General features: G+C 54.5%; 9 protein-coding genes across 9 annotated transcripts; 5 read left to right on the plus strand and 4 right to left on the minus strand.

Annotated features, from left to right (window-relative positions):
* Positions 1 to 25: 25 nt before the first annotated feature.
* On the minus strand, positions 26 to 1,100 carry VTJ04DRAFT_1629 (uncharacterized protein; the record flags this gene model as incomplete). Its single annotated transcript, XM_069359337.1, has 2 exons — positions 26 to 263; positions 928 to 1,100. The coding sequence occupies 2 exons, from the start codon at positions 1,098 to 1,100 to the stop codon at positions 26 to 28; spliced, it is 411 nt and encodes a 136-aa protein (XP_069224237.1).
* An 84-nt stretch (positions 1,101 to 1,184) lies between these two features.
* On the minus strand, positions 1,185 to 3,627 carry VTJ04DRAFT_1630 (uncharacterized protein; the record flags this gene model as incomplete). The annotated part of the gene is made up of 4 exons (XM_069359339.1): positions 1,185 to 1,869; positions 1,925 to 3,029; positions 3,092 to 3,431; positions 3,499 to 3,627. The coding sequence occupies 4 exons, from the start codon at positions 3,625 to 3,627 to the stop codon at positions 1,185 to 1,187; spliced, it is 2,259 nt and encodes a 752-aa protein (XP_069224238.1).
* Positions 3,628 to 4,859: 1,232 nt separating this feature from the next.
* On the plus strand, positions 4,860 to 5,708 carry VTJ04DRAFT_1631 (uncharacterized protein; the record flags this gene model as incomplete). The annotated part of the gene is made up of 4 exons (XM_069359340.1): positions 4,860 to 4,870; positions 5,051 to 5,206; positions 5,276 to 5,357; positions 5,433 to 5,708. The coding sequence occupies 4 exons, from the start codon at positions 4,860 to 4,862 to the stop codon at positions 5,706 to 5,708; spliced, it is 525 nt and encodes a 174-aa protein (XP_069224239.1).
* A 105-nt stretch (positions 5,709 to 5,813) lies between these two features.
* Positions 5,814 to 10,684, plus strand: VTJ04DRAFT_1632 (uncharacterized protein; the record flags this gene model as incomplete). Its single annotated transcript, XM_069359341.1, has 4 exons — positions 5,814 to 6,128; positions 6,192 to 8,751; positions 8,803 to 9,728; positions 9,791 to 10,684. The coding sequence occupies 4 exons, from the start codon at positions 5,814 to 5,816 to the stop codon at positions 10,682 to 10,684; spliced, it is 4,695 nt and encodes a 1,564-aa protein (XP_069224240.1).
* A 1,186-nt stretch (positions 10,685 to 11,870) lies between these two features.
* Positions 11,871 to 13,469, plus strand: VTJ04DRAFT_1633 (uncharacterized protein; the record flags this gene model as incomplete). Its single annotated transcript, XM_069359342.1, has 4 exons — positions 11,871 to 12,090; positions 12,204 to 12,771; positions 12,841 to 12,908; positions 13,009 to 13,469. The coding sequence occupies 4 exons, from the start codon at positions 11,871 to 11,873 to the stop codon at positions 13,467 to 13,469; spliced, it is 1,317 nt and encodes a 438-aa protein (XP_069224241.1).
* Positions 13,470 to 14,257: 788 nt separating this feature from the next.
* VTJ04DRAFT_1634 (uncharacterized protein) lies at positions 14,258 to 15,871 on the plus strand (the record flags this gene model as incomplete). Its single annotated transcript, XM_069359343.1, has 4 exons — positions 14,258 to 14,519; positions 14,580 to 15,153; positions 15,222 to 15,289; positions 15,372 to 15,871. The coding sequence occupies 4 exons, from the start codon at positions 14,258 to 14,260 to the stop codon at positions 15,869 to 15,871; spliced, it is 1,404 nt and encodes a 467-aa protein (XP_069224242.1).
* Positions 15,872 to 17,736: 1,865 nt separating this feature from the next.
* Positions 17,737 to 20,400, minus strand: VTJ04DRAFT_1635 (uncharacterized protein; the record flags this gene model as incomplete). The annotated part of the gene is made up of 6 exons (XM_069359344.1): positions 17,737 to 18,253; positions 18,314 to 19,181; positions 19,245 to 19,608; positions 19,667 to 19,975; positions 20,038 to 20,208; positions 20,269 to 20,400. 6 exons carry the CDS (start codon positions 20,398 to 20,400, stop codon positions 17,737 to 17,739), a joined length of 2,361 nt encoding a protein of 786 aa, XP_069224243.1.
* Positions 20,401 to 21,681: 1,281 nt separating this feature from the next.
* VTJ04DRAFT_1636 (uncharacterized protein) lies at positions 21,682 to 22,017 on the plus strand (the record flags this gene model as incomplete). The annotated part of the gene is made up of 1 exon (XM_069359345.1): positions 21,682 to 22,017. The coding sequence occupies one exon, from the start codon at positions 21,682 to 21,684 to the stop codon at positions 22,015 to 22,017; it is 336 nt and encodes a 111-aa protein (XP_069224244.1).
* Positions 22,018 to 22,069: 52 nt separating this feature from the next.
* VTJ04DRAFT_1637 (uncharacterized protein) lies at positions 22,070 to 23,771 on the minus strand (the record flags this gene model as incomplete). The annotated part of the gene is made up of 2 exons (XM_069359346.1): positions 22,070 to 23,538; positions 23,681 to 23,771. 2 exons carry the CDS (start codon positions 23,769 to 23,771, stop codon positions 22,070 to 22,072), a joined length of 1,560 nt encoding a protein of 519 aa, XP_069224245.1.
* Positions 23,772 to 25,368: the final 1,597 nt, after the last annotated feature.

Consider the following 25,368-nt stretch of genomic DNA (forward strand, 5'->3'; position numbering starts at 1 on the left):
GTGTCTGATATGAGCACAGTGAACGTCAAGCGGCGTATGAAGTCTCTGTCCAAGGTTTCAATGAAGCGTCCGCGTTGAATGAAGTGAGCAATGAGGATTCAGAACAAAGCAAATCTGTCAGTTTCAGTGGCGTCGACAACGGAAAGCGAGGAGAGAGTGCCCGAGCTCCGATCCCCTCAACTCGCACATGTGTAACCGAAGGGACGACCTCAAGTAAGACACGAATTTCGAAGGGAATCTCCAAGCCGTCCAACACCTCCTGCCTTTCAAAATCAGCTTCAAACAAACCGTGGAAACCAACAACGAAACAAATGGAGTCAGCAGAGGGAGCTAAACCGGGCCACAGGGCACGCATGCACATATAGGTACCCGATCCATCCTCGGGCCCATTCCCCTGGCTTCGGCCCGCGCGTGTAAGTGATAAGATAGGAGGCTCAATTGGACTGGACAATGCGGGAGAGGGGCAGGTGACATGTGGGGTTTCCACCTCTTAGTATGCGGAGTTGACCAGCGGAACTTCCTTGGAGCTTCCCCGCATCAAACAAGTGGCCGCTGTGGCCGCTGTGGCCCGGTCTAGTCCGCCGTTATCCAGGTTCCCGAGACAAGCTTCAGCAAAGCTCCGAGCGTTTGAGCCGCCGGCAGCCGACAATGAGCGGCCGGACCCCCTGGCGATCTCAACCCGTCGCCGTGGTCATCCGTTGGACTGCGTAAGGTATCCCTTGACATGGATGACAGGCTCCGTCTTGGAACTTCTAGTCGTTAACCTTTCCCGAGTCTACAACCTCTTCCATTCCCATCAACATTCACAATCCCGTTAACCCTGCCAGCTCCATCTACTGAAGAAACACAAGAGAGACCTCACGGAAGCAACTTGTTTTAGCTATACATATTACGCCAACCTAAACCCTCTTTCCTCGCTATCGCAACGCCATGTTCCACACTCTCCCATCCGTCCAGGTCAATTCTGCCTCAAATCCCATCCTTCCTTCCTTGACCCAGCCAGCCAGTTCTTGAACAACACTGGAAAGCTTCGACAAACAAATCCCGAGCAACGAAACCCTCTTTTCACCTAGGCGAGTTGCCCAGCTAAAAACAGACATTAAAAACCTTTAACTTCGTTTTCCCTTCCGACTTCCATCCGTTCCATTCCAGCCCTTCCAACCCATCCCCATCCCAGCCCACAATCATGACTTCGCATCGCCCGACCCAGTCCCCGCGCTCACCAAAGTCGGCGCAATCCTCCTCCTCTTCGGCTGCTGCTGTTGCCCGCTCCCCTCCCCTTCCGCGCCCTCCCCTTCATTCGCAGCACCAGGCGGTCCCTCCCGCTTGCTCCCTGCCGCCGCAGGCGCACTCGAGGCAGTCGTCGTAGAAGAAGCCGCAGTGAACGACCCCCGCGGCGTCTCGGGCGGCGTAGTGATGGGCACGCCGGCCACCATACCCGAGTTCGCGGCCGTGATGCTCGGCACCTGTCCCGCGATGAGGGGCGGGTTGCTGAGCACGCCTGTCGGCTGAGAAGTGGACACAGACGAGGTGGAATTTGTCCTAGCCGGGGATGCCGCCGGGGCGGTGCTGCTGCCCACGAACGATGCAGGCATCGTAGGCGGTGATGGGGCGGTGAGGGAGCTTTGGGAGTCTCGGTGGCGGTGGCCGTTGGGGAAAGGAGATGGAGGGGCGAAAATGGAGGTGGGTGTTGGCACGGGGGTGTTTTGGCTTGAGCCTGCAGCGGCGGCGGCGGCGGCTGCTGCCAGGCCTATCTTCGGAGGGCCGAGTTCGCCTGTGTACACGGTGCCCAACTCTCCCGGGGCGAAGGTCAGGGTGGAGCAGAACCCGTCTGATGAGGAGATCAACAATGTGTTGCCGTCGCTCGACCTACGGGTTTGTTAGATTTCATGTGACGACTTCAAATTTGGACTAACCGACTTACCAGGTGAGATCGGTAAAGGTCGCGCAGTGCAAGTTGCTAACAATGCAGATGGGGGTGTGCTGTTGAGTGTCGTACAGCAAAACCGAATCCTGGGTTGCCACGGCGTAGATCATCCGATACGGTAATGCGAACACTGACTTCGGCCCCTGACTTTGTACAGTAGTTTCAGCATTCTCCATCTTCGCCGACCCTTCGGTTTGGTTCGGCAGCGGTGGAGGATCCATGCCCGATGATGGTGCAGGTGACGGTTTTGACAGCGGCTCTGGCAATGACGGAATCGGCTCCTCGGCCGACGACGTGTCGATGGTGATGTGTTTGGTCACTGGAGGTGAATTCCGCAGCGTGTACACGACAGGCGAACACCGCACAGCCACGGATGGCTTCTTGTGACCGGGAAGGTGAGCAATTGGCGGCTTGTTAATGCCACCTCGTGTGTAGATGTAGACGGTATTCGTCACCTCGTATGTGGTCTTCCCGCCCTCGCCTTGGTGCTGTGTCTGATACTGGCCCGCCGGCGTCAGGAGGAGACTCCCATCAGGGGTGAATGTCAACCTCCTAAAGAACGAGGTCAGGGTTTCGTTGGCATAGAGACTGGCATTCTTCATGCCCAGGCTCGAGGCGGTGAAGTGGGGTTTGGGCGAGGCCTCGATAGGCATCACGGCCGGCAGAGGCATGGACGGAGCAGGCGAGACTGATCGCCTCGATGACGAGAAGGACGATCTCCTGCTATGCGCAATGACGCTGGGCGGGTTCATTGGCAGGGCAAACGACGTTGGCGTGCCCGGTGCCGAGGGGACAGGCGAGCCGGTCGCACCGGCACCAGACACGGAGTCAACGCCGGCCAAGGCCGAACGGTACCCGGCGTCGGACGGCGCGGGGCTGCTTGTGGATATCCGACGTGGTGGGAGGTCTGCCTTGGTGTGGCTGGCCAGCTTAGGCGGCTTGTCATCGAGACCATGGAGGACATAATGGCCGTCTTTGGTCTTGAGAGAGTAGATGTGCACGGAGCGGTCGGATGACTGTGTCGCAATATACTCGTTCAATGGGTCCCAGGCGACACCCTGGACGTAATGGCTGTGCTCCGCAATCTGGCGGACAAGAGTGCCTGGAATGACGGAGTTAGAGAGCGGACCTGGCAGGGCGAATGAACATGGGATATTGACGCACCGGTTCCGGCATTGTATATGCGAGCGACGTTGTCCATGCTCCCGATGATGAAGAAGGCAGCGTCGGGAGACCAGGCAAGATCGTAAATCTCCGTGCCCAGGGACCTGCACATGTGCTTTGGCCGCCATGTCTCTTTGTCGTCCAATCCCTCGTTGCCGAACGCTGGGTGGTGTGTCTCGGAGCGCACCCAGAGGATCACATTGCCATCGTCGCCAGCGGAGGCGAGGACCTCCCCTTTCGGTGCCCAGCGGACAACGTTCACTGCCTGAGTGTGTTTCGACAAGGTGGCCAAGTAGTCAACCTTCTGGCCACCATCGCCATCATCCTCTAGTTTCCACAACTAGACAATATTAGATTCAGATCACTCTCCACATTGAGCGGTGCAGACAACGCGTTTGTTGACGTACCCGAACATTGTTATCACCGGCTCCCGTGGCAAGACGGCCGAGTCCGCCAGGCTGGAAATGGGCTGAGTAAATGGGGTACGGATTGTTGTTGTCGTGATGCCAATTGATGATTAACGGAGTGGCCTTCATCTTGGAATCTGGCAATCAACGATCTGATGCCATAGAGTTTCCACGGTGTTGCGCAGGGCTGGTGGTGATGCTTTTGTTCCCGTTTCGATCACAATTGCAGGTCGGAGTCGGAGTCGAGTCAGGATCGAGGGGTTTCGAGGATCGACGTCAATGGCGGACAAAGGCGCGAGGTCGGCGTGGATCAGCTCTCGCAATCTTTTTATTCCCCGGAAATTGTTTGAGGAATTGAGGATATTAATTGAAGAGGATGGGGAAAAGGTTAGTGAGGAGAGGTTGTTGTTAGTGGTGGTGGAACGGGAGCGGCAAACACTCGTCCTGTGGTGGTTTCCAATGATCCAAAGTCGGAAGTGGCTTGCAATTGCAATGCAGCCGTGTCGCCGTGTGAAACTCGCTCAGGACGCGGTTCCGTGTTCCGGGACGCGGACCAGACAGGCAAGGGCTCCCAAAGCCAACAGCCCTGGAGGATCAGCACATTGCCTCGAACAAACAAGCACTGGATGAACCTAAAAATTGCAATTAAACTTTGTTCATTTAATGGAGTTATCTAGCTTTCCATCTGGACACTTTCTGCAACTCTTTTAAGTGTTCCCAACTTGATAGAGCGCCTAGTTGAAAATTGCTGTGTTCTTTCATGGCGTCTTCGTAAAGTCGCGTCGTGACAGCAGCGGACAGAGCTTCCGTCGCGGCTGCCCCCGCTGCCCCACACACGTGCTGCCCCACCTCTGTGTTACTAACCCAGACAGCCCAGGTGAGAAACCAATTCGGACTTCATCGGTTTGCTTTCACACTTACTTTGGACTCTGTCACCACTCTCACCACCTCTTCAGTTCTGTCACCTCGGTGTCCTTGATCCCTGGGTCCCGGAATCTACAACGTGCCGTCCATCCATGTATGGTATTGCTTGCATCTGCAACCATCTGCTGTGTACGCCGGCCGCATCCCGCGAGCCAAGGGTAGCATGCATGTTTGCCCTTCCAAGATATGGCCACCCCCTCCACTGAACTACCTAGGTAGATTCAAGAATATTTGATGTGTTGTAACCAACTGGAGAGTTGAGTCAACACTGCATCTCTGACTCCGACCACCTGCATATCTGGGGTTACTTCTCAAATTCAGACTCAGCCTCAGTTCTCGTGGTCTGCGGCTCATTCCGGCACATCAATCCAACCCACGGCGACTCATAAGTACCTAATACCTATCCACGCAGTAACTAGCTCTGTTGTCAGCGCAATATGGCCGGGGAGTATGTATGTACATACATACTTCGGCTGTATCCTGAATATGTCGCCTTTCTGGACTAACACCGTCGGTATCCGGGCAAAGGTGACATGCTCTAACTTGCTGTGCCTCTCGGACGCCCGGCACTTGAACTCTCCGTTGCACATGGACCTGTTCTCGACGTTGATTGTCGCCTCGTTTCTAGTCAGCAGCTTCGCTGGGGTCTGATTCCCACGCGAGTCCAGGTTGGGCAGGTGCCAAAGCAGGGCGGCTGCTTCTCCACCGATCTTACCCTGCAGTTTTTGTTCTCAACTCCAAGTCCCAGTTCCTGGCAAATCACACCCTCCGCCCTACCTACATTGTAAGCTTTCATTTCAACATCCTACTTTGCCATTGAAAATGCAAGCATCCATCTCACCGCATGAGTCAGCCGAGCACGCCACAGCATCAAGTTGCCTAGAACTCGGGGTATGCATCGGGTGCCTCCCATGCGCCAAGTTCCGCCCTACAGCGTACATAAAGCAGGACGGAGCACACCATTGGGATGATCATTCCTGAGGTATCGAGAAGATCTCTCTCGAAAACAGACAATCGCTGAAACGCGTTGGCTTGCTGTGCCTCCCGAGGCACTGTTGCTATCTCACCAAGATACTCAGCTGGCCCCTGTCGTCTGGGCCCTGCGAAACAACTCAAAAACACCAACACAAAAAGTCCATCAGCTGGCTTTGTCTGCTCTAAGATTCCAATTGACTCCGATTTACGGCGCCAAACTTGGCTCCTCGTCCTCTTTTTTCTGTCTTATCTACAAAACACAACTCCCCACGGATTCCTTCCCGCCTGTGCCAAGCCTGCGCCGTACTTAGGTCCGTCCTCGGACATAACCACCTCACCGCCGATCTCACCTTGCGCCTCTTGTCCAGAAGAACACCAAGGGGACTAAAAACGCGTAACCCCTAACCCGGCGTACCATGCCTGTGGGCGAACACGCCAGCTTCATGCTTAGCGCCGTCGAGGCCGGTACAGTTCTCATCGGTCTATGCTCTGTCCCAGCTCTAGGGGACGCTTTCGCCCGTTTCAGGAAACGAGAGGCCAAGTCGGACACATATGAAGATGGCGACGGCAAGGCAACGCCCGAGTCTATTGAGGCCTATTCGGCCAGGCTGCCGAAAGCGGCTGTCTTGATTTCGGCAGCCGCTGGACTTGCCGTTTCTCTTGCCCTCTTGATACTATCTCCGCTTGGACACCCCAAGTCATGGATCGACGCTCTGCCTATGGGGGCCTGGGTATGTTGAGATGTCTCGGTCCGCACTCTTGACCTTCGGGTATGCTAACACGGCATGAATTAGGGCCTGCTGTTGTTCCAAGCCGTGGTTATTGCTTCAAGCAGGAACACGGTGCGCGCCTACGAGCTGGGCGTCTACGCCTTTCTCTCCGCTGCCGTGTTTGCCTGCGTGCGGTTCGCAGAGGGAACGCAGATTGGGGAGCATCTCCTGCACCAATCCCCCGAGGCGTTTGCGCTCCGCGTGGTTGAGATTATCTGCTGCATCTCTGTTTCCGTCTCCGCCATCTCCATTCCGCGGAGACCTCATGTCTTCTACCAAGGCGAGACTGTCGACCGCATGTTCACCGTCTCGGCGCTCAGCCGATTCACCTGGAGCTGGGCAACGCCATTACTCAACCTAGCTTCCAAGAAGAAAAACCTCGACCTTGAGGATCTGCCTCGGCCCGATAGCCTTACCCGCGCCGCTGCCGTGTCTGCAGACTGGAAGGCAAAGCCTTATGGAGGCTATCCCTTCTGGCTTGGTCTGATTCTTGCGCATAAGAAAGCCTTTGCTTTGAACTGGTTCATCACCTTGTGCGCCTCCATTCTGAACTTTGCACCTCAATGGGTCACCTTGCAGCTCCTGCGCTTTTTTGAGCGCCGTCAGCCGGGGGACGAGTCCCTGGACGCTTGGATCTGGATCATCTGGTTAGCCGTCGCCATCATCGTACAGTCGTGGTGCGAGGCTCTCCTCTGGTGGCAAGCATACTCTGGGCTGCAGATTCCCATCCGCGCTCAGCTGGCAGCCTTGATCTTTGAGAAGTCCATGCGCAGGAAGGATGTCAAGGGAGACGGGAAGTCTACAAAGACTAAAGGAACGGATTCTGCTGAAACCGCCTCCAACGCTTCCTCTGACCAGGGCAAGGCCGGAGAGGAGGAAGACGATTCAGAGGAACTCAAGAAGACCAAGCAGAGCACAGTCAACCTCATCGGTGTAGACGGTCGTCGAGTGTCAGATTTCGCCGCTTTCCAGGCTCTATTCCCGCAGAGCCTGTTTCAGTTGATCGTTTCAATCACCTTCCTTGTCAGTCTTCTCGGATGGAAGGCTTTGCTGGCAGGCCTATCGGCCATGGTTGCCATCGCGCCTGTCAACATTTACTTCTCCAAGCGGTACTCGGACGCCCAAGACCGTCTGATGAAGGTCAGAGACGAAAAGACGGAGATCGTAACCGAGGCGCTGCAGGGGATCCGTCAGATCAAGTTCTCTGCTTTGGAGCCCGAATGGGAGGCCAAGATCGGGGCTGTTCGAGAGCGCGAGCTCAGCGCTATTTGGAGTGTTTTCATGAACGACACTATGCTTATCGGCTGCTGGGTGACCAGCCCTATCATGCTTTCCGCCATCTCCCTGGCGGTTTACGCCGCGATTTACGGGGAATTGACTCCATCCGTGGCATTTGTCAGTCTCGGTGTGTTCAAGTCCCTGGAGGTCACTCTCGCCGTCATCCCGGAGCTCACGACCGACCTCTTGGACGCTTGGGTTTCCATCAAGCGCATCGAGCAATATCTCGTCTCTCCTGAGGTGGAAGAGATCTCGAAAGACGCGGACGAGGTGTCGTTCGACAATGCTTCCATCGCCTGGCCCGCCGACGAAGCCATCGATGAATCCGAGAGGTTTGTGCTCCGCAACGTCAACGTCACCTTCCCGAAGGGCGAGCTCTCAGTCATCTCCGGCAAGACGGGCACCGGCAAGAGCTTAATGTTGGCTGCGATCCTTGGGGAGGTGGATCTCTTGTCCGGCAACTTGTACGTCCCCAAGGCCCCGCCCCTGTCGGAACGCCACGACGACAAAGCCAATCGCGACAACTGGATCATCCCCAAAGCTATCGCCTACGTCGCGCAGATTCCCTGGATCGAAAATGCTAGCATTAAGGACAATATCCTCTTTGGCCTGCCATACGATGAGGAGCGGTACCATAAGACCATTGAGGTCTGCGCGCTCAAGAAGGACCTTGAGATGCTCACCGACGGCGAAAACACCGAGATTGGCGCTAACGGCATCAACTTGAGTGGTGGGCAGAAGTGGCGCGTCACCCTGGCGCGGGCGATCTACTCGCGCGCGGGGATTCTGATTCTGGACGACATCTTCAGCGCCGTTGACGCGCACGTGGGCAGGCATATCTTTGAGAAGTGCCTCTGCGGCGAGCTGGCGGTCGGCAGGACGCGGATTCTCGTCACGCACCACGTCGCGCTGTGTGAGCCCAAGACGAAGTACCTCGTTGAGCTCGGCAATGGCGGGGTGTTGCACGCCGGCCTGGTGTCGGAGCTGCGCGAGGAGGGCACGCTGCAGCGAATTAAGAGCCATGAGCAGACGCGGGAGGAGATTGAGCAGGACGAGCTGGCGACGGCGGTGAACTCGGACGGGTCGTCCTTGGAGGAGCAGGCTGTGGATGGGGAGAGTGATGGCGGCGCGCTCCGGAAGGTACCGTCCAAAAAGCCGACGCCGAGGAAGTTTGTCGAGGAGGAGGAGAGAGAGCAGGGCGCCGTGAAGAAGCATGTTTATGCGAAGTACCTGAAGGCCAGCGGTGGGCTGTCATTTTGGTGGTTTGCGGTCGTCCTTTTTGTGACTGTTCAGGGGTTCACTATTGGTGAGTAATGCAGCCTGGGTTGGTTTGGTGATGATGCTAATGGACTTCTAGCCCGGTCCTGGTGGATCAAGATTTGGACGAGCAACTATGAGCAGGAGATTGTCCCTCAAAGCATGTCGGATCATTCTGGCGCATTCAGCTACCTCTACGCCCCCGGTGTCCGCCAGTCATGGATGCATGTCTTCTCGGCCCCGACCACCAAGGCCTACGGCACCGTGAATTATTACCTTGGAGTCTACATCGCTCTCGCCGTCACTTCATCCATCCTTGGCACGGTCAGGTACATGTACGTCTACTTTGGCTCGATCCGCGCCAGCCGCACTCTCTTCGCCAAACTCAATTTCACCATCCTCCACACGCCCACCCGGTGGCTCGACACTGTTCCTGTCGGCCGCATCCTGAACCGGTATACCTCCGACTTCACAACCATCGATACGCAGCTGGCTTACTCCGTGTGCTTCGGCGCCAACCAATTCCTCAACCTCATGCGTGTCGTCGTCTCGGGCTTCTTCGTCTCCACTTACATCGTTCTTCTGGCCTCGGTGCTTCTGTTGATTTGCCTCTACTTCGCCATCCGCTACCTTGACGGAGCCCGCCCCGTCAAGCGCCTGGAGAGCACCACTAAGTCGCCCGTGTTTGAGCAGTTTGGATCTGCGCTCACAGGAGTCACGACCATCCGCGGGTTTGGAAAGTCGCAAGTCTACATCGAACGCATGTACAGGAGGATTGACGATTTTTCGGCCGCGACGTGGCATCTGTGGTTGTTTAACCGGTGGATGGGATGGCGCATGGCGCTTGTCGGATCGTTTTTCTCGAGCATCGTGTCTATCATGATCGTGCTTATGCCGGGTATAGACTCGGCGCTGGCGGGGTTTACGCTGGCGTTCGCGTTGGAGTTCGCGAATGCGGTGATGTGGACTATTCGGTTCTATGCGAATATCGAGTTGAATATGAATTCGGCGGAGAGGATTATTGAGGTGAGGATTCTCGAGGAGAAGCTTGTGCGAGAAGCCAAGGCAGGGGCTGACTTGATTACTAGTACACCGAACTGCCGACGGAAAACCTTGGTGGCAGGAGCCCGCCGGCAGCATGGCCTACGTCCGGCCGAATCGAAGTGCACGACTTGGTGGTCTCCTACGCTCCTGACCTGCCACCTGTCCTCAAGGGTCTCACATTCAGCGTCAACAACAACGAGAGAATTGGTGTCGTTGGTCGCACCGGTGCCGGCAAGTCATCACTGACGCTCGCGCTCTTCCGCTTCCTGGAGGCTCGCTCCGGAAACATCCACATCGACGGCATCGACATCTCCACCATCAAGCTCCACGATCTGCGCTCTCGCCTCGCCATCATCCCGCAGGATCCTGTCCTGTTCTCGGGAACCATCCGCTCCAACCTCGATCCATTCGACCACCACACCGACGCCGAGCTCCGTGACTGTCTTGAGCGCGTCCACCTCGTCAGTCCCGACGAGGCCGCCGAGTCCCCATCCTCCTCTTCGGGCACCAGCACCCCGGTCAGCACCACCACCAAGAAAAACACCAACCCCTTCCGCGACCTCTCCTCCCCCGTCTCCGAGGGCGGTCTCAATCTGTCCCAAGGCCAGCGCCAGCTTCTTTGCCTGGCGCGCGCCATCGTCTCGCGCCCGCGGGTCATGGTCCTCGACGAGGCCACGTCGGCGGTGGACATGCACACGGACGCGCTCATCCAGCGCAGCATCCGCGAGGAGTTTACGGACGCGACGCTGATTGTGATTGCGCACCGGCTGAGCACGATTGCGGATTTTGATCGCGTGCTGGTGCTGCAGGACGGGCAGGTGGCGGAGTACGGCACGCCGAGGGAGCTGTGGGAGAAAGAAGGTGTGTTTCGGGGCATGTGCGAGGAGAGTGGAGAGAGGGAGAAGTTGAGGGGGGTGATTTTTGGGGAGGGGAAGTGAATGCTTGGATAGGTTTGTTGGGTTTGTTTGGTTAAAAAAAGTCATCTGGAGGGAGGGCACCTGATGTTTGGGGCTCAGGCACACAACGAGGTTTGGAAAATGAGGCAAGGTTTGTTGGTGAGTTGGCAAGCATTGGAAAACATATACAATAGAATCAGGGTAATCGTGTTTGCTGTGTCTTATCCTGCATGAAATTATGGCATAAATACCAGGCTTTGGGGAGCTCAATTCTCTGTTGTTGTATTCTTGCCCCTTTTCCTTTGTTTACGCCAAGTCTTGGCACGTGGGCTCCTTGATGTCTGGTTACCAACTTGAACACTGGACAGGTCGAAGCCACAGAACGTCACTCGAGTGGAGGAGAAAAGATAATCCTGTTCGTCGATACTTGAAATGAAAAAGGTCCGCGACATTCGCGGACGCTACGCCACCAATACAAGTCGCATCGGCCTCTTCGATGATTGTTTCCTAGACATTGAACCAATGTTTCCGGTCCATCCTGACTGCCCGTATGACAACTGCGGGCTGTGGAGGCTGGCGAACGAGATCATCAACATGACCGGCTACGAGAGGTTGATGAGGTGGATGGTGCAGACGGGTGGGAAAGCGCGGTTGGCGACGCCGTGGCATATTGAGTATATAAGGGTGCAGCGGAGGAAGGTTGGGATGGAAGCTTGATGGGTTGGGGGGATAGAGGTACATGGATCCGACTTGGTCAGGTTGTTTTGAGTCTTGTGAGGGACCTACGTCGACGCATTCTTTTGAACTCTCAGGGAGATGTCGATGGTATTGTCGAGACCTTGTAAGAAAGGGTGAAGATGTTGGGAAGACCCGACTTCGCCAAGAGACAGTGAGTACCTCCAATTCAGGAAGTAGAAGACTAGAATCAAGTGTCACGATATTCCAGACGAGGAAAGAAGTATCCCGTTCTTTCGTCGGTCGGTGCCTACCAGGTAGGGTTTGGTCCGATGCCTCCACCATGTCTGCCTGCCAGGGTCCCTCTTTCCCTTTCCCTTTCACTTTTCCGCTCCCTCCAGGATTTTCCTCTCTCTCTTTCATTCCTCCTTGTGTGGAAGATTGAACCTCGGGGGACTCCATATCGTTGAGAACTTCAAACCTCCCACACCTTCACAACATCCCGCGTTGACTGCAAAACATCAAGCAATCGCCGCAATACAATTCAACGTCAATGGCCGGCAACAACAACAACGTGGTCGGCAAACGAGGAGCCGAGGACCTCAACTCTGCTCGGAAAACCCGACTCATCGATGGAAACAACGGAGAAGTAGTCGCCGTAAAGATGGAGAATGACAATCCACCGTCGACACAGGTTTCCCCTAACCTGCCTACTCATCTCCGCTGCGGAGGGGACAAGGACCTGTCAAACGAAGAGTGGGAGGAAATCCTGCGTGAGTTCTACACCCCTGCACTGACGTCTTGACGCCATTTGCTTTCCAACCCGTGAAGCAGGCACGAGATCCCAAGGGCTGCTTCTGACTCACTCCTTCTCTCCACCAAATAGGCAAGAAACGATACATCGCAAAGGCTCTCTTTACAGCAGAGGGCGCAGACTACACACTCATCATCACTGGTGGCTCGTCCACGCCGGAACCGGCCTGGAGGAAGGACGACCGGGCGGCACTCAGAGTTTCTACCACCAAGCTGGATGCTGCCATGCCGAACTGGCGCAGCTTGATGGGCAAGAATCGGGACTGTATCAGCACCGCTGGTGGACTCCTTAACCTTGCCCATATATCCACCGGAACGCCAGTGGTGTTTCAGCACTTGATTGCAGCCGCTCACCATTCGCCGACTGAGAGCAACCCTACCTTCATCATCAAGGAGGACCTCGGCCTCGAACAACTGAGGGACCTCGCAAAGCTCAGTCATGAACTCGAAGCCCTCCAGCTAATCGCTTCCAATGTGCCGGCTTGGGTTGAGAAGCTCTATCCGCCGGATTGGTCGCTCTCGGAGACGACTGTCGCAAGGGCTGGATCAAAAGGCTCGGATGATTCCGGATACTGCGGCCAATTGGAGCATATTTGGATTGCCTATGAGTTTGGGCTTGAAAGCATCTTCGATCAAATCTGGTATGTCTAGGGTCTTTCAATCCTTGGTGTCGGTTTCATACGCATCTCTCAGCTAACCAGCTCGATTAGCTTCAATCTGGCGTATGTTGCCAAAGCCAGCTTCTCAAACCCGGACTCCTTGCCGCCTGGCATTTACGGTGAACTTATCCACGTCACAACCCTATGACAGATCTCCATCGTGTCAGGTTCCTGCTACGAAGGTAAGATGTGAAGATCGCTAACCCTATTGTTTTCCAGACGAGATCTACAACCGCAGAACGGCGTACGTGTCACATCTCATGTCAGAGATCTCGGCATATCGGCAGAAACTTGTTGAAGCCACGAACCCAGGGACTCAATCTGTCAGCAAGTTTATCTGCAGCGGCATCGGAGGCAAAGAACGTGAATGTGCACGCAGGCAGCTTGAGGAACTGGACAAGTGGTTATCTGAGCAGTCACTCGACGTCAGCAAAGACACGCTGCAGAATTCGGAAGGAAGAAGCCCGATCAACTTCTTCGCGACCTCTTCGCCAACGGTTCCAAGTATTGACTATTATTATTATCACGATGGGAAAAAATGTGGCCTTGGGAAACTAGTGAAGAAGGATGGACAGGAGGTGCTGATGCAATGGCTGGCTAGCTTTGATGGCAGAGTCCGGATTGCTACGGACAAGCACATCGAATACATGAGGGGACAGCGCAAGAAGTATGAGAAGTGATAGCCATGGTCTTGCTTCTCACTACCTGTGCTTGGGGTTTCCTTCTAGCTAGCATTTCTGAGGAATGGGCACGGTGGATGTAGCATTGCTCTACGAGGCGGGCTTGGACTGGGAAAGGCATGGCGGTTTGCTCGCAAAGTCACCTGGAAGGAGGAATCAGCAACCGGGAGACATATCGGTAACAACACACTGCAAGGTTTGCGGAGTCACAGATATCTGGGAGTTTGCTCATGGAAACTCTACTTAATGAAATGGAATCAGATCTTCCCTGAGACACTGGTCGCTCCTTATTATCACGCATCATCACCGGGTGGTCTGAATGGAATTAAGAGACGGTGGGCATTGGTGATGGCAGATCGAGATGGTACCTCATTGCGTGTTGTGTCTGTGTCTAAGAACAATGAGATGAGACGAGAGGCCGTAAATATAAACCTGAAGAAAATTAGCAATATCAAGTGAGTTTCAAGTTGGGGAAGAAAACCTCACTAAAGTTTCAAGGCGCTCTTTTGGGGTCTCCATCTGGCGTGGTTCCATTGTTCTATTCACAAAATGTCCTATTCACTAGATTATCCCATTGACCGAGTTGCCCTTCTATTCGCCGGGTTGTGAATAGAGCACTCTCAAATTCTGCCACAAACTTCACTTCAAGTCACGAAAAACTCTTTTCGGTCTTCTTTCCCCTTCACCTTCCTAAGCCACCGACGAACTTCCTCTCTTTCCTCTACCCTCTACTTTCTCTCTTCACCCAGCCACCACACTCTCGTCACCTTGCCCCCATACAAGCCAATATGACTACCGAACGCGAGAACGAGAGCCACGACGACCGCCACGACGACGACCGGCTCCGCGGCGAGATTGACGTCTCCGAGGCTCCCGAGCCGCGGAGGCGCCGCTTCGTCTCGAAGAAGGAATTTTTGGCCCTCAAGAGGGGCGACAGGCGCAGAAAGCGGGAGTCGCGCGGAAGGCGGACTCGCGGCACTTCGTTCAGGACGTTCCCGTCTTGTCAAGGTGCTTTCAGCCGTAACAAAGACGGCCTGATCAAGATTCTGAGTAAGCTCCCCTTTTTCTGCGACCCGACGTCCAAGTGAACCGATCTAACTCTGGGTTCAGAGGAGCAACATCATGTCCGCACCGTGAATGTGATCGATCCTGATGATGGCGACCTGACCACCATCATCACGGGAGGAGCCGCGGGATACGGAGCGGTTTGGGACCCAGACAGGAACAGATCCCTGCCTGTCTGGGAGACCGACTTTCGGACCGCGCTGGTCGTGTGTTACGAAATCGTCGAAAAGGCACTTCCAGGGTGGCGCAACGGCATCATCAAGAACATCGAACGCAGGACGCACCCGGAGCTTCACATCGTGGAGCTGGAGCATGGCACGCCTCTTGCCATCATGCGCCTGCTTGAGGGGGCTCACTACACGCGAGATGACCCATACACCATCCCCTACCTCTATGACCCGCCCAATTTGAGGGAATTGGGCGACCTCGCGAGGCTTTGCCATAAATACGACGCCCTCCATTTGATCGGCTCCAATCTTGCCAGATGGATCGACGGGCTTGGTCACTTCATCCCGTGGAATCCTATGAACCCGGAGGAAGAGCCCGCGCCCGAGACTGTTCTCGACTGTCTCTGGGCTGCTTATGAGTTTGGAATGGAGGGCATCTTCCGCCAGATCTGGTACGTTGATCACTTGGTCATATGAAGCCGCATGACGTACTGATGCTAACTCGAACAAAACCAAACAGCTTCTCATTGATCTATGTGGCCAATAGTGTCTTTACGAACCCCGCGTCCTTGCCGCCTGGAGTCCTTGGTAAGTCTTCAACTTTCTGATTTCCGCTCTCTTTCAAACACACAATATTTTGTTGGAACTTCTTCTCGCTGACACATCACAGATGAGATCCACAAGGCCAGGAAGGCCTTTATCGATGTGAGGGTGGCGCCCATTGCCAGTTACCGCCGCTACCTCCGCACCGCAATTTACCACCCTCGTCTCCTCGCGCATCTCTGCTGCTCCCCGACCGGACAAGAAGAGTGCTTGTTGTGGCAGCGCCACGCGATCGACAACTATCTGCGACTCGAAAGCCTTGACCTCGAGGGGGACATGCTCGAGTACTCAGCGGACACGAGCCCCGTGGACCTCTTCCCGAACCTCGACGAACTGAGCATTGCTACGCCTCATGGTCATGACGGAGGTGAGCAAGAGCAAGAAGAATGTGGAGGCGCAAAGTTGAAGCGCTGGTTGTCGACAAATGGGAAGGACGTCTTGATGGACTGGTTGGCAGTGGGCAAGGGCTGGAAGCCCTCGGCCGAGCACCTGGCGTACATGGAGAAGCAGCGTGCGAAGATCCGGCCGTTCTATTCCGATGCGCCCGACTTTCCTGATTTCCTGTAACCTTTTCCCTTTCTCTTCGCTTTTTGTCTTTCCTGGTTTCTGCTTCTGTCTTCTTGTTTTTACGTTTTCTTGGGAAAAGATTATGGTTTGGCGGATGATTTTGGCCGTTTCCTTAACCCAGTGATTCTGGAGCTCAACACGCACTAGATACAATGATGGTAGATGGGACGGGGGATCTGTTGACAGGCACAAATAGGAAGGCCCGATGTGGATGACCTGGACCTGAATTTCATCATCATTCTATACTCTTTCCCTGTCTTTCGCACTTCAAGACAACTTGGAACGATGAACCCATTCTGACTTAACATACGGAAATTCCGTCTGGAAAAGAAAAAAACAAAGAGAAATACCACAAAAAGCTCACCCCCAGCCCTACTCCCGCGCCGGTCGAGTAGAGGTGGAATGGTTACGAAAAACCCCTCGGTGGTTTTTGCTCCGACACGACTGGGGGTCGAACCCAGACCGTTTTCGATTTACGACGTGGGCGTGCCTGGTGAATCTAGGTGCCTCCTCTCAATACCGCTCGGCCACACACTCGGGTGTGGGCCATCGAGGGGAGGCAGTTGGTGAGTGCTGCGAAACGTGTGGCTTATAAAGCGCAGAGGCCAGGAGGGTTCTCAAGGTGCCTGAGATTCCAGGCTGTCGAGGAAGCTTGGACATTTGTATCCAACCATCGGGGACATGAGGACTCTGTATACATCTAACCAAGGGAAATCTCGAATCCTGACAGTGAAACCCCATCTTCACCAACTGCCCGTACTCCGTCGCCAACAATCAACACCCCAACCGCTAACTACCTCCGTAAAATCCCACAAAAACCGCAGCACAAACTCCATATCCAAAAGAAACCCTCATATCTTATCACCACCTCACCCCCTCTAAATGTTTACCCATCATCCTCCTCCCATGAACGCATCATGAAACATCACCACCACCCAAACCACCAACAGTCCCAACCCTAACCCTGTTGTTGCCGTAGCAACCCCGCCACCCCTGAGAGGCATAAACAAACGAAGCGACGGTTACAAATGATCACAAGGATCTGAGAAACAGATAAACAACGAGACGAAAGGGACACTGAAAGAGATAGAGAAAGACATGTGGAACGCCGTAGCTAATCAAGTGGGAACACTCCGTTCGAAGTTGGCCCACCGAGTCCGGTGTCAGTCAGCGAGTTGGGGACACGACTTCCTCATCGTTCTTCCGTTTCTTAATTAAGGTATGATGTGAACAGTCCAGCTCTTTTGACATCGACGACTCAACATTGAGCCCCACAAAAATCAAGGTTCTTTACATCAACTCATACATCCATTCACGCTTACTATCCGACAAAGGAAAAGAAATGCCAACGAGCCCTTACGGCCGAGGACTCAATTGAATGGGAGAGATCAGTCACTTCAGCTAAATCCTAGCATCCTATAATGAGCTCGATGATGGAGAAGAACACCGACGAAGTCCTCCCATGGAACTTGGCCACCAGGCCTGTTGTTTACTTGACCCTGCAGGGTGACCATCCTGTGACTGTCTCAGCTGCCCCCATCGGGAGCGCCTTAACAGCACCAGACCAGTCCCATGAATGCATGAATGCTCAGCAAACCCTCTCTTCCCTCGTTCCCTGTACTCCTCCATCACCAGGGGTGGGATCATCTTTATCATTGCCCTGTTAATGCTCACACACACATACTCCATACATAACCAACGCATGCAGAACACACACAACTGAACCTCAACTCAGACGCATGCATCACCTCCACCAAACTCTCCCCAGTACCGGAGCCAAGCATGCAAAGCCTTCCTGAATAACCGCTCCCTTCTCAACCACAGACACCCACTTGTCCACTTCCCCGACCTCAACCACCCATCCACTATTTTTTCTTCTTCTGAAGCCCCACAACCTCCATCTCCTCGTCGTTGTGCTTCACTTCCTTCCTGTAATATTTCTCCCGCAGTTGGTTGTTATCCGCGCCTCCAACGCGATCCATCAATCGCAGCATTTCCAAGGCTGGACGATAGAGTGTCTCATACAGCCCGCGTTCCCTCAGCTCTTTGGCCGTCCATGACGCCACCTCTCCCAGGCCGAGATGCGCATTCTGCTGGGCGAAAATGTTATCCATCTCGAGGGACCCGATTGAGGCCTCGTACCATCGGGAAGGCTCGCCCTTCGCGGCCCGGGCTTTCACCTCCTCCTCATTTCTGGACCGGGCGATGAACTTCTTGGAGTCCTTGCACCGACCACCGTTCTCCAGCTCGACGACCTCGGTGATGTCGAGGACACTTTTTCCGTCGAGGCTCTTGTATCGCCACTTGGTCAGAGCACGGACGCAGTAAATTGTGACGACGTTGTTGAAAAACCGAAGCCGCATTTGGCCCAGATGATCATGGCTGGAACAAGTGTCAGCGTGAGGTGGAGCGCGTTGTTAAGACGCAGAACGAAGAACTTGCCTCGTGTCAACAGTTTGACACAACAAGCTTGCTTCGCGCCTGTATGCTTCCGGCACAGAGTCCTCGTCGACGTCATAGGGAACAACGCGCATATCCCAATTACGCCAAATGGCGTGCACATAGACCATCTTTTGCGGATGATTGCCTGAACGGTTCTCGTCTCGGCGGACCGAGGATTCGAACTTCTGGCCCGGACGTTCCTTGATGTCAATGATGAGCCAATCTTGATTGACATCATCCTTCGGCCAAGCACAGTAAAACGAGTACGTGGTCGACATCTCGCACGGATGGTCCTGCCACAGGCGCGTGCTCGAGACTTTGGCGTCAATCAACTCCCGGATGTCGCATCCAGCGGTCGAGAGGATTCTGGTGAAGTGGATTCCTTGACCTCGTCCGCATTCATTATCCAGTTTGCGGGTCAATTCTTTTTGGGTCCATCCTTTGCTGGGCGTGTTTTTGTTGTTGAAGGCAATGCCGGACTCGTGGACGTTTGTCAAGATGATGCGGCCAAGCTCGGCTTTCACCGAAAACGAACCGCGCCAATACTGGCCGTGCTCGAGAATAGACTGGATGGAATCCTCAATACTGTCTTTGAATGTGGGGCGAAAGAGACTCCTGGGGGCCTCCTCGGGGTTTACCTGAAAGGCCTTGGCCTTGACTGGGCTGCGTTTCTTTTGTATGCTGCCGTTCTTCTTTGCCTTTGGAGGCTCTTTCGGTGACTCTTGCAGTGACAGATTGTCGAGTTTCTCGGGCAGTTGATGCTGCTTCCTATACTCTGCTGGACCTAGCTTAGCAAAGAGTTCGATGTCCGTAGTGGTATCGATTTCCAAAATCTCGGCGACAACATGGTCCGGAAAGTACGGAGGGGCTACAGCAAACGGGAGAGCCGGAACAATCCAATCCGGTAAGAGGTATTTCCAACACCACACACCTTCAGGGTAAACTCCATCATCGCAGTGTCTCGGTGGTCGGGGTTGCAACTGCAACTGATCTGCAGGTCTCGGTCGCGTGTCCAACCTGGGCCCGAAGAGGGAGTAACATCCGCCACGCAGGTTGTCCCAAGGGCATATCCGGACGGACGAAGCATGTTGGTGGATCCTCTCATACAGCTTCTCCATGTCGCAGCTGACCGTGAAGCGATCAATCAGAGTTGACTGAGGCAGTTCCATAGTGATGTTGAAGAGGTACCGAATGTCGGCGGTGAAGTCAGAATCCTCTGGACGGATTCTTCCTGGGTCGATGTAGTGTTCTGCGTACAGGAGGTGCTTTACGGCACGTGGTTCCGCAGCAAGTTTCTGTGCGGCTAGGTGAGACGGTGTCTTGAATCCACAATCCATGTTAGACTCGACTTACCCTGATCTTCAGGAGGTTGTCAAATTTTGTTGACACAATCCGGAAGTTGTTCACATTGTCGGCCCCAATGTGAACAATTCTCCCAGATAGGCTGACGTGGACACCGATATTGAGCTGCTTCTTGAGCTGCTCAAGCTGTGACTTGGTGATGATCTCGTGAAACTTGTACGCGCTGCTGCCTCGGTCAAGGCCCTCCCAAGCCCAGACGTTCCGGTAGTTGGACAGGCTCTCTGGACGGCAATAGGAGTCTCCCGGAGCGTCAGGCTGGGTCTCAGGATTCTCGTAGAAGAACTCGTTGTCGAAGGAGGTCTGTGTAAGGTCAGCAACGGCACCATGTGTAAGTGGTGACACGCAAAGACAGGAGATTGTACCTTGAGCCTCTTGTTCTCGTCCAGCAGCTCCTCTCCGTGAACCCTGAACGCGTCATCTTCAATATTCTTGATGATCTCCCCAAACTCAAAGCGAATCTCAGATTCCATTTCCTTGGGACAAGCGACCATCAACCAGCCATATTCCCTGTTGTAGGTGAATTTCGAGTTATCCTTGAAAACCGGTTAGAAGTGTGCCTAACACAAATCCAAGCAAGAAAACTGGAAACTTACAAACCGCCGCCGGAGGTCATCAATCACCTGCTCCACAACGTCAGGCTTTAACTGCCAGATGGTGGCCAGATAGAACTCCGTTTTGTTATCCGACATCTCGGCGGCCGAGAGGTTGGCTACAGTTGTTGACATGAGTTCAGACAGAACACTTCTGTTGAGGGTCGTCAAGTCAGTGTGGCAACTCAAGACATCAAATGGAATGACATAAGCGCAATCAACATATCAAACAGAATGAATGAGAGCAAGAAAGGAGGAAAAGTGTTGATCGGATAGATACCCAAGTTGGCGTAAACAGACTCAGACAGCGACAGCAAACGCGCCTTTGCCTTTGACAGCCACACGGGCGACTACACCAACTTCCAGGCAGCGACAAACGGCGAGGTAAAAGAACTCGGTTAACTTACCTTCCAGAAGTACAAGACAAGATCAAAGGAGCTGACACCACGACCCAGGGTTTGCTTAGAGACTGGAGATAAATTGTGGTCCCATCCGAGGTGTCAACAATCTGAGATGGTCCATCAGAAGAGGGAAGATGTTGCCACGTGGTAAGGAGAAGAAAGAGTGTGGGAGAATGGAAAATGGAAAGCCTCAGTCAGGCCAGGCAGAGACGGGGATTAATCCGATGATTAATCCGACAAGTCGAATCGTTTTCTTCGAATCGGCTTTGTGCAGAGAAAACGCGGGAAAGCGCGTCGAGGAAGACACGACTGATAAGGGGGGAGACAGACTGAGGTGGCTCTTTCCTTGTGTCAACAAACAAACTGGAACAACGAAGACCCGGAGCAAGTCCACTTCCTTCACTGACACAAATGGAGGCCTAAGGCCCCAGGCCACATCAGGTGTTTCCATTTCTGTTGTTTCGCCAAGGCTTCACTCAGCCTCCAGATTAGAAACGGACGTGACCAGTTCACCTGATTATGATGAGGGGTGTGAAGGGGAAGACCTAGACGGAGGGAGGGCTTTGACAACACCACTCTCCCCTCTCGCATCACAACTACCTGAGCAATGACGTACAGACTTCATCCACAATGGACTCATCTTGTACTTGTGAATGCTCAAAGTCCACAGTCCGAGTACCACAGCCACAAACAACGTGGAAGACACATCATAAACACAACTCCAGTCCACAAAACCAGATACATAGGTAAGGTAGACAACCAAGATACCTGAGGTGCCTAGGAAGCTACCTGAGGTAGGATATCTCCACATTTGTACTCCCTCACTTCCCGTCCCTGAAAGAAAGACAACGAAAGAAAATCCCACAGCTTAACTACCAACTAAAACCCATCCAGATGCGCAGTTGTTGTTGTTATGAGTGTGCCCTGAACTGATGACCCAACCCGGCGGTCCCCCCGTCCTAATTATCTTGACTCAGGTTCCTTTGCCAACGCCCCAACTCCATCCGTCCTTGAAATGATCAAACAGAAAAATAACACAAAAACCCATTTCAACCCCAGGTTTGATGTTGCTTTCCCGTCTTGTATGAAACGAAGAGAAGAAGAGAAGAACATGATGGGCCCGTTTTCGGTCCTTAACCCAGACAACCAAACAAAAGAGAACAAACCGCGCCATCGACTTGTTCCGATATCCTCTCAGCCGGCTCGGAATGTTGACTTGGTATCGTCATTACATGGAAAAGGAAAAGAAAAAGGTCGTGAGAAGGGGATGATCAACCAGAGGGGTGGTCAACCGGAACTGAAAGAGAAAGAGGAAAAAAAAACCAGACCACCCCAGAGGAAGAAAAAGTAGAAACCGAAGAACCCGGCAACCCCTCTCTCACCCTCCCCCCAGCTCAGCCAACTCACTGCGCCCAAGGAATCTTTTCCTTCACATTCAACGCCCACCTCAACTTATTCAACGCCTCTCTCGCTTCCTGCAGCGTCCTCTCCTGCTCCCTTTCCCGCTCATCCGCCCTCCTCTTAATCTCCCTCAACCCTTCCTCCTGCTCGCGCTTATACTCCTCAAACCGGCGCTCAATCTCCTCCTTTTGCCTCCTCAACTCCCTCAGGTTCCCATCCTGCTGATCGCACAACTCCCTCAACGTCTCAATCTTCTCGTCGTCCTTCTTGCGCTCTTCCACCAGCGCCTCGACTTCCTTCCGCATCCTCGCCATCGCCCGCCGCACCTCCTCCCCCTGCTCCTTCCAGTGGCTGCTGATGGCGTTGTACCTGCCCTCGCAGAGGGCCGCGTACTGCGTCGCCTCGTCCACCTTCCGCTTGGCGTCCGCTTTCGCGGCCTCGAGCTCGTCTTTCCACATTTTCTCCCTCGCCCCGGCGTCGGCGGCCCGCTTGCGTTCCTGTTCCACCGCGTCCTGCAACGACTCCACCTGCCGCTCCTTGCGCGCGAGCAGAGCCTTGGTGACGTTGGCTTCCAGCAGGCGGGATTCGTAGTCAGAGATGACGCGCTCGAGCTTGTCCTCAAGCAGGCGGGCCGCCTGCCGGGACTCCTCGGCGCGCAGCCGCTCAATCTGCAGGTCCCGCTTGAGCGCCTCGTTGTCGGACACGAGCCGGTTGATGACGCGGCCCGTCTTTCCCAGCCCTGCTTTCCCGACCGCGCTGTCCCACCCGGCGCCGCCCTCGGCCGGGTCGGGAAGGTTGCCGGCGTTGAGCGACGAGACGGTGGTCGTTGCGCTGAGGCTGCTTTCGCGGTCGGGGATTTTGGGCGGGGTAGTGGTGTCGACTGGGATGGTGGTGGTGGTGGTATCGGCCATAGTGCTGGTGGTGGTAGAGGCGGGGGTTGCGGCGAGTCTGAGTTTATTGTACGACGGCTTTCGCGGTATCCCGTTTGTCGTCACTGCCGCGGCCTCGGCGGCGGTCAAGCGGGTGCTGTTGAGCGGGGATGGGGAGGCGGATGTTGACGGCGCTGTTGGCGCGCTGCTGGCGGTGCTGTTGATGGAGCTGGAAAATGCCGAGTCCCTTGACGCGGCGGTAGAGTTGGACTGCGCCCCCTCGGTGCTCGAATCCTCCTCCGAATACCGAGGCCTGTCGTCGAAGCTGGTGACAGTTCGGATGGTAGAGTTCATGCGGTTCGGAGGTTGCGCGGAAGACGATGGGGAGAGTGTCGCGGACGTTTTCGTGGAGTTGTTGGAGGGAGTGCTTGTTGTCGCGGTCCGCGACATTGCAGCGTTGGATGTCCCTTCAGAGGTTGCGGCTGGTGTTGATTGTGTTAACGAGTGGTCAATCGATGTCCTCGACGGAGTAGAGCTCGGTGAAAGGCCTCGAGAAGAATCTGAAGCGGCCGGTTCGGCGGGGACGGTCACGGTTGGCGGGTCTTTCGAGAACGCGTTTTGAGGTTAGCTAACGGCTTGCAGGAGAGATCGGGTACCAGAAACACGGTTGTGGGCATTGGTGTGTGACACGGGAGCGGGGATGCACAAGCAGGGTGGAAAGGCTAAGATAGGCAGGCAACATACTGGAGCGTCGTTTCTCGTCCCTCTGGAAAATGGAAAAGGTGGAGGATTTGTGTTCGGAATGTGGCCGAGGTTTGAGGAGTTTGTTCCGCATATCTTGTTGCAGCTGGGTCGGGGCCCAGGATGTTTGGCAGGCACACAAAGGCGAACGAAGTACCTAAGTTAACGGTAATGAACGGGACGGGCAGACGGAGAAGTGAATGTGGTGTTTCCACCTCCGAGCGGGCCGATGCTGATGAGTGAGCGGGCGAGCCGGGATCTGGCCGTATGTTTCAAACGATTGTTTGAGCACCTTTACAAGTTAATTGTTTAGGTGTTGGATGTCGACGAAGCTGTTCTGTGTTCAGGAAACAGGTTCGCGGGAAACCAATACTGGCAGTGGGCTCCAAGACACGCGTGGCCGTGTCCCGTGTCCGGGGGGTGTTGATCATGCGATGCCAGAAGTGAAGTTGGTTCGATGTTCAATCTGGGGATGCGATTTGGTTGCTTTCTGCTTTGGGCTTGGCACACAATATGCAAAGGGGGAATCCCGTCTGGCCTGAATGGAAAAGAGAGACCCGAAGAAAACAAACTGGCAAACAGCAGTGAACAACAAAAGAGCGAAAGAACGGCCAGGCCCTCACGACCACACGTCCCAAGGGAAATCTGTCCAACCTTCCCGCGTTGTCAGACTCCCGCCCTGTTCAACTTGTTTTTTCCCGTTTGCCCATCGGTCAGTCGTCGATCCCCATGCGGCCCCGGGCCACTTTCATCCACTCATGTTTCTGCGCAGTGGACAGGGACACTGCCCCAGCAACGGTGGCAACCCAGGCCTGCGACAGCGGAAGTGGAGGCTGCTGCTGCCAAATGCAAGCCATTGGGATCCATGATCCATCCACCATCATCGACAGCCGAAGTGGGGTCCCGATGTGCGCTTTCTTCTTTTAACCCGACAGCGAACATTGCCTGGAAACAGACGACAATGATGGAAATCTGAGACAGGGGTCTGCATGCATCGTCAGTGTTCTCGTTGCAATGAGCAAAGGCTCAGACGATTTGAGATCCAGAGCAGCACCCCGTAGTAGCAGCCGCTGGATGCAACTCTGGATAAGACGCTCGATCCCGTCTTGTGTTGAAAGCTCACATCCACCTGGGGAGTTGAACTCCTCATCCTCAGCTGGCAACATGATCATGACCTGTCCTTATGCACAGACAGAGAGGGGCAAAAGTGAAAAATCCATTTGGGAAATGCATCTCATCTCGGGATTCCACCAAGTCCCAGCCGAATGGATAAACCTGGCTGCCAAGTCCCAGCCAAATTTCACTTGGTTCATGCTGCTGACATCAGAAAATGTCAAATTCACTTGTCAAATGTCCATGGCCAAGTGAATCTCCACGCGTCCCGTTCTTTCGTGTCGTGGCAGCATAGGCTGACACATACTTACATGCCTAGGTACTTCCAGTTCATTGTCCAAGACATCATGATGGTGTGTGTGTATGCTTTTGCGCTTGATGCAGCCCTGTCCATAATTACAAGTCCAGAATATGCCGCCGTTGTTCATGACATGGTTGCTTAGGTTGTTACACAGCTTCCTCTTCTCCCTCCTCGCTGAAGCTCACACTCAACAACCAGGAGCCAGGGCGGAGCGTCCACCCAGCTCTCTGGAGGATCCTCCTGTATACAGATGGGCATCAAATCCCTCCTCCTCCTC

Source organism: Mycothermus thermophilus, assembly GCF_041956435.1.
Source record: "Mycothermus thermophilus strain CBS 625.91 unplaced genomic scaffold VTJ04scaffold_1, whole genome shotgun sequence".
Classification (NCBI taxonomy): domain Eukaryota; kingdom Fungi; phylum Ascomycota; class Sordariomycetes; order Sordariales; family Chaetomiaceae; genus Mycothermus; species Mycothermus thermophilus.